At 39.8% G+C, this 12,122-nt stretch overlaps 1 protein-coding gene across 1 annotated transcript in view; it reads left to right on the top strand.

Annotated features, from left to right (window-relative positions):
- Nucleotides 1-11,082, top strand: part of LOC112158254 (serine/threonine-protein phosphatase 4 catalytic subunit B) — a 21,197-nt gene extending 10,115 nt beyond the window's left edge. Inside the window, exons 5-9 of the mRNA XM_024291507.2 lie at nt 6,742-6,843; nt 6,917-7,090; nt 7,180-7,306; nt 7,380-7,569; nt 10,462-11,082. Coding sequence (XP_024147275.1) covers nt 6,742-6,843; nt 6,917-7,090; nt 7,180-7,306; nt 7,380-7,569; nt 10,462-10,591 — 723 coding nt within the window. The 3' untranslated portion in view covers nt 10,592-11,082. The remainder of the gene's footprint in view (nt 1-6,741; nt 6,844-6,916; nt 7,091-7,179; nt 7,307-7,379; nt 7,570-10,461) is intronic.
- The last annotated feature ends 1,040 nt before the right edge of the window (nt 11,083-12,122 follow it).

The raw sequence follows: 12,122 nt of genomic DNA, 5'->3' as shown, positions 1-12,122 counted from the left end.
GGCAAACTAAGCAAATTTATTATTTCAAACTGGTAGCCCTTCGTATGATTTAGTACCCATGAAGTAGCCCGCAGTTTCAAAAAGGTTGCTGACCCCTGCTGTACAGTAATGAGTAGCTGCTGACTGCTAAACTGCTCTTTTTCCAAGATGAAAGAAAGGACGTTTTTTTTATTTGTCAGGTTCACATTTGTTCACAGAAACCAACATGGTGTAGATTTTCTCAAAAACATTTAACCTGATATATTTTGACTGTTATACATTAAAACCTATCCTTCAGAATATTGTGTTAGACAGATTATTGCAGGTTCGGGTCCAGATGTGAAGGCAGTATCTGGTTCTCACAGTATTGTGAGAACATCAGGGAACGTGGTGGATGTGGATCCTTTGCCCCTCAATGTCTGAATTTATTTACAGCTCTGAAAAAATCACTTATGTTTTTGCTAAATGAAGGTGATTTTACATCTGAATTGTGATGCATGTTTGCATCAATAGACATTGTGAGGTCACAGCTGGGTCCCAACAGTTCAGACCAGGGTTGACAGAAGATTGTCCTGTTGGAGAGATGGAACTCTAAGGGGAATAATCTTACTGCAGTAAAGTCTGACTTTGAGTGACATCTTATTTTGAAAATCCAGGGTGTCCCCTGAACTCCTGTTTCTGAATGGTGTCCATCAGGTGCTCATGCACGTCCCTCATGCACATGTCCATATGTCCTGATAACGTAGTGATTTTGCTTTATAAAAGATCCCCTCTGATGAAAATGGGCTTTTGGTGTTTTTAACATGTTCTTTCAGCATTTTTCTGATGATGGATATTTTTAGGGATGTCCCGATCAGGTTTTTTTGGGCCCGATCCGATTCAGAGTCATTCAATGTTGTGTATCTGCCGATACAGAGTCTCAATCTGATACTTTCATAACACATTTAAAACATGAACAGATTGAATAAACAGATTTGTGTTGTCTCTTCTTTATACTTTATTTGCCTTCTTTTATCATTAAAAGCTTAAATAGAACACTTCTGTGAAGTAGCTTTAATACACAAGTAAAAATAAAACAAATATAAACTAGGAAAAAATAACAATTTTCTTGTTATATAAGTGATAATTATTCATGTGATAAAGTTTAGTGACTTTAGCTTTAACATCTTTAGCCCTTCCGCTCTCCTTAGTTTGTTTACATTAAAAGTGGGGTCATCTGGACCCCCCAAGACAGTGCGCTGAACTTTTTTTTATCTTTGATTTTTGAGTTTCACTAATGTCCATGACAGACATAAAATCCTGTCCACCTTTGTCATGGAAGGAATCACATATCAATATGTGGTTGGAGTCAACTGGACCCCAAAGAGAGCGGAAGGGTTAGAGCTATTGAACATTTTTGACCAAATGTGATTCCTGTCCTCATTTAAAATTCTTAAAAATAAATTATGACTTTGTTTTAGCATAAAATTTGATGAGTGTTCATGAATAGCTGACCATTAGAACCACTTATTAGTTTTTTGTTTTTTAAAGATTATGTGATTCTTTTTTTAAGTTCTTAAGACGTCACATTTTCGGTTTTATTACCACAGTGGTTAATTTTTTTTAAATGGTTATTTCTCTGTCAGATAAATCAAACAGGCATATCAAAGGACAGCTCGGGTCCTAAGGAGTTAAATCACGGTGCTAGCATGTAGCAGTTAGCAGCTGCTGCCATTTGTCTGCAGCATGAAGAGCTTCACATTAAAAAGAAAAAAAACTGTATTTTTCTGTTGAAATTCCTCTAGAGGTAATGGTGTTTGTGTTATGACAAACCAATAGAGACACTTGCTGTGAGTTTAAAGCGTTTTGAAAAGAGTTATTGATAGCGGAAGTAGGGGTGGGCGATATGACGATCTCCAAAGCTGATGATTGTCATTTTTGAGAGATCGTTTTATCACGATCTTCTACGAAAAGCCGCAAGAGCGAGAAGGCAAAAGCTTGTTGACTACCTGTGACTTTAAATCTGAGCAGCTCCTCCCCCTCCCCGGTGTTTTTTCTTGTAATCAATGACATATATTACTGGATTGGAAGTCACGTGACATACGGCGTGACAGACATGCGCCACCATTATGGATCGAGACTTCTTGAGTAATGAAGGACGGAGGTCTGAAAAAGTAACAAAAGGAGATGCAGTGTTTGGCAATCGACTTCAAAAACCTTGACAACAAAATAATCCGATGGAGAGGAATCATCACAGGACAGGAATCATATTTTAATAGAGAGAAATCAGGCTGGGAATTGTGGACTGTGTGATAAAGTGAGTGCTAGCTACTCACGAGTAGCATGCTAGTTTGGTTCTTTGATGTATATATTTTTTTAATGTTTCATGTTTTTAAACATAGCGGATGTTAATCACACATATTCACGTTCAACCTGCACAAAAACTGATGGTAATTCATGTTGGAAACACGTAAAGTGTTTGGTCAAGATGCACGTTGCTGCATTGTTTTGCTAGCTCGTAGTTAGCTACTTTAAGAGCCTAAATCTTATCGTCGGTCGCATTTTTTTTTGCCTTTGTAAGAAGTGTAAGTGAGTTCACACATAACTTTCTTAATCCGTGGCGTCACTGTTGATCTTTTTTCTTGGTCGTACGGACCGGAGAAAGCCCAGCTAGAATCTACAGCGCTAACGCTAACGCTAGCTTTCTGCTCAGTGACATAAACACAGCAGAGAGCAGATGTTAGTGAAGGAGCTGTGGATGTAAACTTTAACCTGCCACAACATTTACTGCTATTATCTCTGTGTTTGAATCTTCACAGTTTGGCAGATGTATTTGATGTTATCATCCAAGTTTAAAAATGTTTTTGTATCAGTTAAAGATGCTAGCTGGAGCCTTTTTCTCAAAGTACAACGAAATCGTCTATTTGAAGGTAAATTCTGAAGCAATTGAGATTTATTTACCATGTATGTAATCCAAAAATAATAAAAGTTTTAGTTTCATTTGAAAATGTGGTAAAGGGTGTTTTTATTAATATTATTATTATTATTATTTAGCACTTTGAGATGTTTTTAATAGGGAAAGGACTTTACTAAACTTTATCAGTCATTCATGCTATTAAACTTCATCAATCTCCCTCATTTCTGGTCTTGGGTGACAATCATTTACAAGCTCTGTTTTATGGATTTTAGCTCGGAGGCAAAATCAAAACTCAGATATTTAGAAGCTGTTCATTTGACACCAATGCATTACCTGTAGCAGTAGAAGGCACAATTCTTGCACTATTTACAGATTCATCTTGATAGATAACTATTTAATTTGAATAAATATAAATATATGTTCAAAATGTGTTTACTTATTTCAACTAAAATCATTATAGTTCAATTTTTGTCAATTTGAATTTATTTTAAAGAAATTGTTATAAAATCGAAATTGTGAAATAAAACTGAAAAAAGTCATGATTTTTCTTTTTTTCCATATCGCCCAGCCCTACGCAGAAGTCTGAATCTGTGATCATATTGCTAGCTTGACTGAATTGTTTTTGTTTGTGTCACTTGGGAAAATCAACGGGCTACAGTCTCCCCGCTCTGCTCCATTCTTATCATCCACTCACTGACAAATAGATCCATGAACGTCTTTGTTTTCCTGGTCTGGGCTGGAATCTGAATTGTATGGCTGGATAGCTCTGATAATGATCACCATTTTGTGGGGGAAAAAAAAAGAATTTCCCCCCCGGGGATTAATAAAGTATATTTGATTTGATTTGATTTTTGTTGCAGTGGTTATGTTAGATTGGGGTTGTGAGGGACTGTAAGCTAGGAGGCGAGAATGTAAACAGATAGGTGACAGGAAGGGGGGCGGGCTTACTCAGCCCCAATAGTCCCACCCACAGCTCAGCTCACTGTGAATGAAACTTTATTAGATGTGTCTAAGATTACAAAGAGGGATCCTTCCATTGACTCTACAGTCAATGACATCATGGCAAGAATTCAAAACATTGTAATGTTGTTTTCAGGTTTTTTTTTGATAATAAAATGAATCCCCTGAAAGCAGAGTCAGGTTTGAAAAAAAGGAGCTTTTTCTGTCAATCACCCAGTAAATCTCCCCTTGTTTTCTCTGCTTGTGTTAATTGGAGTTTAGTTAGATGACGATGAAGAGGTCTTGTTTGCATTTACAAGTTACTTTTATGTCATTTACTTTTCTTTAAAAATGTAAGAAAGTTTTTGTCATGATCTTCAGCTTGTTCAAACTAAAGATGCCTGACTAAAACCCTTCTCATGGTTGGTACAGGAGGGGTTTTTTCAACACAGAAATAACTTCTTTGTGACAGAGAATGAAATGCATCATTGGCTGTGTGAAAACACCAAAAGCAGAGCTTGATGAGAGCTTCATATACAGGATTTTCTTAGGAAACATGTCTTTAAAAAGCAGTCCTGCTTTTAATGCTTTTTGTTTATGTTTAGACTTCCTCTCTGTTTACATTCACTAATATGTCATTTTAGACATTTAACACCTATAAGTTTTCTTAGAAAATCAATGTAATGGTTTGACCAGCAACAAATATGTCTGTCATGTTTGTTTCAGTGCTGCACAGTGTTGCAGTGGTTAGCGCTCAGCAAGAAGGTCCCGGTTCAAATCCCGACTGGGGGACCTGAACCAGAACCACCAATGGGGACCTTTCTGTGTGGAATTTGCATGTTCTCCCCGTGCATGCCTGGGTTTTGACCGGGGACTCCGGCTTCCTCCTACCATCCAGAAACATGCTTCATAGGTTAATTGGTGACTCTAAATTGTCTCTAGGTGGAATTGTTGGTATGAATGGGTGTGTAAAAGTGGCCCTGTGACAGACTGACAACTAGAGCTGCCACAATCTATTATTTTAATAGTCGGCTAATGACCGATTATTTTTTCTGATTAGTCGACTAATCAGGTCATGCGCAAACAGGATGTGAAGCACACATCTTAACCATCATTAGCTTTAAGTGAACTAAAAATAGTATATATAGCATTACCTGCGATAATGCTAGTGTGAATGCTGTAAGCTGAATTTGGTCACTGAGGATTCTATTGCTGATAGTTGAAGATGCTGAAATTCATAGCTGAAATCACTGAAGCTGATAGCCAGCTAAAATAATAGCTAAATGCCAAATTAGCTTAAATAACTGAAAAAAATCAAAAATTTGCCAAAATATGTAGCTGAAATATTAGCTAAACTCCAAAATAACCTAAAAAACGTAATAAATGCCAAAATAATCCATAAAGCTACCAGAATGCTATTATAACTTTCAACTTTACTACACTCTAACTCCATTTAATATAAATTAACAACTAATCGACTATTAAATTAGTCGTCGACAATTTTAACATTCAATAAGTCGACTAATTGTGGCAGGCCTACTGGCGAACCTGTCCAGGGTGTATCCTGCCCTCGCCCAGAGGAGACCGGGTTAAGGCTGGTTTCTACTTCCCCGTGATTCCTAATCGCTCTCGTCACAGTGGTCACACGGCCATCGGAGCAGAATCGCTTCAGTCGCATCAGAATTCTGCACCTGCTGATGACGTCACCCGCGGCTGAAATGTTACGGCCGGAGTCCAATCGCGGCCAAATCAAGTCATTTAACTTGAATTTACTTCAGCAATTAGAGTATGTGGCTACAAAGAAAGCTCTGTCCAGAAAAATACCTTTTAAGACTGAAAATGATGAAAGTTACTGAAGAAGTTAAGAAATCCTGAACTTCACACACAGAGAGAGACAGAGAGTGGACAACTAGATAGAAAATGGAGCAAGTTTCTGGAAAAATGTGTCTTCTTCCTCATATTTTACAGCACTAGAGAATGCAGTTTGTTCTCTTTTAATGTAATTTAGTCGTCTTTGTATTCCTGGTTCTGTTTAGTGGATGAACTCATCACTTCCTCCTCTACCTTTCATGTGTCTGCGCGCTCGCAGATGCTGCAAGTGTCTGATCAGGTTGATGGTCATGTTAAAATACACGCAGAACACGATCACGTTGCTTAAAAAGTATAAACACCAGTCGGAAGTACATCACAGTTATAGTGAAGTCGCAATCAAATCCAGCCAACATTAGTGTGAACGAGACCGCCAGATTGTGGATGCAACGCGAGCGATTACCAATCGTGTGGAAGTATAAACCAGACTTAAGGCTCTGGCCGTCCCCTGATACCGAAAGGGACAAAACAGTTTAGAAAATGGATGGCATGTAGATTTTTTTTAATCTGGTGTTTCTCAGCACAAGATGCTCAAGCTTGCTCTGTAAACACCTGCTGCAGTCCACTACCAACATCCTTACAGCTTACAGTAGTTTTTGTAGCATTTGTCATTCTCTACTTGGTTGAATGATTTAAAGCAGTCGGTGAGAGCAGAATGAAAGCAGTGTTTGCCCTTCATTCTTTCTGTACACGTCTTTGATTGCAGCAGGTTCATGTTCCTCTGATTGATTCAGTGGCTGTTCTCAGTGTTCTCATTCAATGTGTTCTGTAAAAGGCTGTAATCCGCCTCCTGCCCTCTGTGTGTTTCCTTCAAAGTGATGGGGCTGCAGAAACATTACAGGTCGGTTTCAGAAAGTGAAGGGATAGGATGACATGAGAGAGCAGAGCTTCTCTCCTACTTTAGGTCATGAACCAGGAGAACCACAGAAGTTTATGGAACAATTTTAATGCGGAATCTGCTCTGAGGCCAAAAACTGTCAGTCTTTGAAGTCACTGGTTTTGTTTTCCAGCTTAAAAACATTTTGACTCCACTGATATTGAATCCTGACTTTTAACAGGTGGGGGGTGATGTCCCAGAGACCAATTACCTTTTCATGGGAGACTTTGTAGACCGAGGCTTCTACAGTGTGGAGACTTTCCTTCTGCTGCTCGCCCTCAAGGTGATTTGAAGTCACTCCGCCTGCTCTGCTGGCCGTCTCCAGGTCTCTGACATAAACCCCTCTTGTTCCTCAGGTGCGTTATCCAGACAGGATCACTTTGATCCGAGGGAACCACGAGTCCAGGCAGATCACACAGGTCTATGGCTTCTATGACGAGTGCCTCCGCAAGTACGGCTCTGTGACGGTGTGGAGATACTGCACCGAGATATTTGACTACCTGTCCCTCTCTGCTATCATTGATGGAAAGGTGAGACGGGTTTTCTTCCTGAGGTTTAATGTTGAACATGAAGAGGTTTTCCGTGGCTTTTCTTTTGATGCCTTCATTCTGTCCTTCAGATCTTCTGTGTGCACGGAGGTCTGTCTCCCTCCATCCAGACTCTGGATCAGATCAGGACCATTGACAGAAAACAGGAAGTGCCTCATGATGGACCCATGTGTGACCTTCTGTGGTCAGACCCTGAAGGTAAGCGCTTCAGCCCAAACGGGACTTGTTTGAGAAGCTGCGTGTTATTATGATCCGTTTCCTGTGCTGTCAGACACCACCGGGTGGGGAGTCAGTCCCAGAGGGGCTGGATATCTGTTTGGGAGCGACGTGGTGGCTCAGTTCAATGCAGCCAACGACATTCACATGATCTGCCGAGCACACCAGCTGGTCATGGAGGGCTACAAGTGGCACTTCAACGAGACCGTGCTCACCGTGTGGTCCGCGCCCAACTACTGCTACAGGTGAGCGACAGCAGTCCTGTTGAAGCCATTAGGGTTTGTGTTATGGCCCGCTGAAGGGGCAGCAGGCCTTTCTAATGCAGTCCAGTGAGACATTGCATCTTAAAGAGGGAAAATGTATATTTTTAAAAAAGGAAGAAAATCTCCAATCACTGGTTACAGACAGCAGCTTTCTCCTGTCAGTCTTCTGTAAATCCTTCCTAGCTACACCAGACCCAGTATTTTTCAGTTTGATGGAACGCCCATGAACCTGTCATCTGTTTAATGTTGTGGTTATTATTCTGCTTTTTGTGACTTTAGGTTACATTTAATTGTAGCTTATTGCAGCTGATGGAATGGTGCACGTCTTAACTTGGCTCTAGACTTTTAGGCGATCTCACCAGTTCATGTCTGGGACTCGTAAAGTTTTATACCCCATAACTCTGTGGCAGATCTTACATAGTGCCTCTGTCTGTGTGGTGAATGTTTTAAAACCTGTGCTCTTCAAACCGAACAACATGAGCACCGCGCAGAATATGAACGAAGCCTTGGCCGAGCGGTTCATCTCCTGCATGAATTTATAATCCGCCCCGCCCTTGCTTAGTTCAGACCACAGATTTTGAAACGTTCACTGCGCAGACAGAGGCCCGGTTGACACGGATCTGCCACAGATCTGGTTAACTCCATACATCCATGACAGCTGCACACGATCCATTAAACCTGTGAAACTGCTGCGGTAGAGCTAGCTGTGTAAGGCTAATGTTAGCTTAGCTTCTCTAGATGAAGCTCCCTCTTCAGACTCAGTCACAAAGTGCTTCCTCTTCAGATGTTCGTGCATCACTGTAGTGCTGCAAGTTCTACCTTCCAGATATCGTATCCAAAACTTTTTTCTTTGATTTATTTTTTTATGTTTCCCACACTTTCAAGCTGTTTTTTTTTATGCACCAGCCTTCCCAGAACTTCCTGTGACATCACTACTGACCTGGATTAGCACTACTGCACACATGTGTCAAAGAGTATGGCAGATCGGTATTAGAAATCATGCACCGTAGTTTGAGATAAAAACAAGGAAACCAAAAACAACCTGTGAACAAGCAAATTAGTTGACCAATTTAATAGTCGACGTAGTCTCGACTAATCGTGGCAGCCCTAATTTCAGTATTCTGTATAATTGTTTGAGTTGAATCATTTCTGTTAGTAGGAAAACAGACAGTTTGTAAGGGGAAAAAAGAAAACATACTTGGTCTTAAAATACCTTTAATTCATTATGTTGAGAGAAAAAAATTGAAATTTGTGACTTTCTAACTGAATCGAATCATGGCTTGTCTGAATAGTTACGTCCCAAACGTCCTTTTCTGACTGGTGCAGTCATGTGGTCAGAGGGAATGTAGACTTCTGCCATGTAAGGGGACTATGGGTGCTGGAGCACCAGGCTGTTTAACAGAATGCAGAGAAAATTCACCTTTTGGTAACATGTAAGTTCTGCTAAGAGTTTCTTCAGCGTAGACACCCATGTACGGGGTCAAATCAGGACCAGCTTAAAGTGAATGAAAAAACTGATCGAAAACTTGAAAAATAGACATTGTGGCTGAAAAAAAACTGAACATTAAAAAAGAAGATTTTAAAACTGGGGGGAAAGAAGAACATTTGAAAAAAAAAAGAAAACGGAGAACTTGAATAGAAAAAAGCTATAAATTTAAAAATTACCAATAGAAAAATAATGTATCCTTTAGTAACACCTGCTTTTTTGAATTTTCAACTTTTTTCCTTTTTTTTTAATCTTCACTTTCAGTCCTCAGTTTTCAGTTACAATTTAGGTTTTTGAGTTTTCGCTGCCTAGTTGATCCTAATTTTACATGGCAGCAGGGCTTTGAGCTCATTGGCAAAACAGCAGCTGTTACTTATGGATATATTATTTTTCACTTGGTAATTTTTACATTTATAGTTGTTTTTAATCCAAAGTATTCAGGGTTCTTTTCTCCGAATTTTCAAAACTTTTTTTTTTTAAATTTGCAATGTCTCGTTTTAAAATTTTCCACATTTTTTTCAGTTACAATGTCTATTTTTTAAGTTTTCCATCCGTTTTTTCGTTCACTCTAAGCTGATCCTGATTTGACCCCATAGAAGTAACCCTCAGCTTTAAAATGAGAAACTTAAAGATGGAGCAAGCCTTTAAATGAACAACTGCTCAACTTTGCGTCGACCCATAGCAGTGAAATGTGTTTTTTCTCTCAGGATCCAGAGCAAATGAAATCCTATTTGTACTTAATTCATCTTTTTAAGTAGCACAATTCCAAACCTTTTCCTCAAATTTCAAGAGTATCGTAATTCCTGCACTACATCTACAACCTTAATTTAAAAAAATGTGTTAATTTGTGATAATGCACATCTCAGAGGGCATTATCCCAAATGGTCTTACAAAATAAATAGTAACTCAAGTATTAGTTTTTCACTGTTATTTGTCTTGTTTAAATCGCTAAAAGCGGATTGTTTGATACGTGATGCGACACTCTGTAGAACAAGTGTCGACTGCAGCGGCAAAGGAAAGCAATATAAATGGCGATCGGCTAAATAAAGCATCAGTTCAGAGAGAAAGTTCACCTCTTAGCTTGTTTTTTCTAGAAAATGAAGCTAAAGTTTTTGTTAACCCTTTAACCCCTGAGGCGTCGCTGGTGACACAAAGTCTGTCATTTTTTAATTGCTAACAGGATCATTCCAGCAGATGAGCCGCTTTTCTCCTTCACAATCTGCTGGAATGATCGTGTTAATGCTTGAAAAGTTACAGTAAATCAAAGAACAGAAACACTGGCGCTCTGGTGTTACAGGGTTACAGAACTCCAGACTCTTCTGCCTTTTTTGTGTAATGTGGTCTGAGGATCTGCAGCTGTTTAACCTCAGTGTGTCTCCTCGACTCAGATGTGGAAACGTCGCCGCCATCTTGGAGCTGGACGAGCATCTACAACGAGAGTTCATCATATTTGAAGCAGCGCCGCAGGAGACCCGAGGCATCCCCTCCAAGAAACCTGTAGCTGACTATTTCCTGTAAAGCGTCGAGCCAGCAGCCATAACGCGTCTCCTTTCTAGTTCCACTTCCCCCCACCGCCGCCGCCGCCCTCCTGCTGTTTCCTGACGGTGGTGTCAGTCTGAACTCAAAGCAGTCAGGAGACTGCTGATTGGTGGAGCAGCCTGAGGGGGCGTGGCTTCAGTTGTCAGCCTGACTCCACCTCTGTCCTCTTCTTTTTTTATTCATAACATTTCTTTTAGGTTCTTTTTGTGTTCAAAAATATGCAGCTGTGGAAAATTTTATGATTTTAACAAATTCCTTTAATGCATATGTTGTCTCTGTATAGTTAAAGCTGCCAGATTCCAGTGACACCCCCCCCCATCTGTCACATGACTCTGTTTAACATTCAGAGCTCTGCTGTGAATAAACGACTCAACAGGAAGCTCCTTCTCACAAACGTTTCGTCACTTCCTTCCTTTTAATCTGTCTGTCGATTTTGATATTGTGAGAATAAAGTTTTGTATCAATGCTGATCCTTTGCTAATTGATTTATTCACATGCTGGACTCGCACTACAAGCTAGCTGTCCATTACACCTGTGAAGCTGAATTGTTTGCTTTGAGCGTTTTTACTCACTTCTGTTTAACATTAATGTTTGCATTTGCCACTGAGTTCTAATCGCCAGGTTTTTCACCCATAATTCGTGGAAATTGATAATGAGGTTTTACCAATTTGCAATTTAACATAAAAATACTATTCAGTCTGAGTTTTTTAAATAAAAACAAGCAATGACATTCTAAATAACCATGGGTTTTTGGTAACATAATTAAAATGAAAATGCATTTTACATATGAAATTAAGTCATAAATGAACTAGATAACTTGGGACAATGCTAGTGTGAATGCTGGAAGCTGAATTTGGCTGCTGAAGATGCTGAAATTGATAGCTAAAATCACTGAAGTTGACAGCCAGCTGAAAAATTAGCTAAATGCCAAATTAGCCTAAAAAACAGGGAAAAAAACTTAGGTTAGCCAAAACAGATAGCATGTAGCTGAAATATTAGCTAAACTCCAAAATAACCTAGAAAATATGTATGAGTGCCAAAACAGTCCAAAAAAATTGAAGAATGCCAGATTTTAAGACTGGCCAATCAGGAACCAGCTTTAAACTGGCCAATCAGCAGCCAGCTTTAAACTGACCAATCAGGAGCCACCTTTAAACAGACCAATCAGGGCTGAGCTTTAAACCGACCATTCAGGAGCCAGCTTTAAACCGACCAATCAGGAGCCAGCTTTAAACCGGCCAATCAGGGCTAAGCTTTAAACTGGCCACTCAGAAGTCAGCTTTAAACCGTCCAATCAGGGCTAAGCTTTAAATCGGCCAATCAGGAGCCAGCTTTAAACCGGTCAATCAGGAGCCAGCTTTAAACCGGCCAATCAGGAGCCGGCGTTAAACCGACCAATCAGGAGCCAGCATTAAACCGACCATTCAAGAGCCGGCTTTAAATCGGCCAATCAGGAGCCAGCTTTAAACCGACCAATCAGGAGCCGGCTTTCATCCGGCCAATCAGGGCT

Source organism: Oryzias melastigma, linkage group LG8 (genome assembly GCF_002922805.2).
Source record: "Oryzias melastigma strain HK-1 linkage group LG8, ASM292280v2, whole genome shotgun sequence".
Classification (NCBI taxonomy): Eukaryota; Metazoa; Chordata; class Actinopteri; order Beloniformes; family Adrianichthyidae; genus Oryzias; species Oryzias melastigma.
The sequence above is the reverse complement of the archived record's forward strand: the minus strand, read 5'-3'. Positions and strand labels throughout refer to the sequence as shown.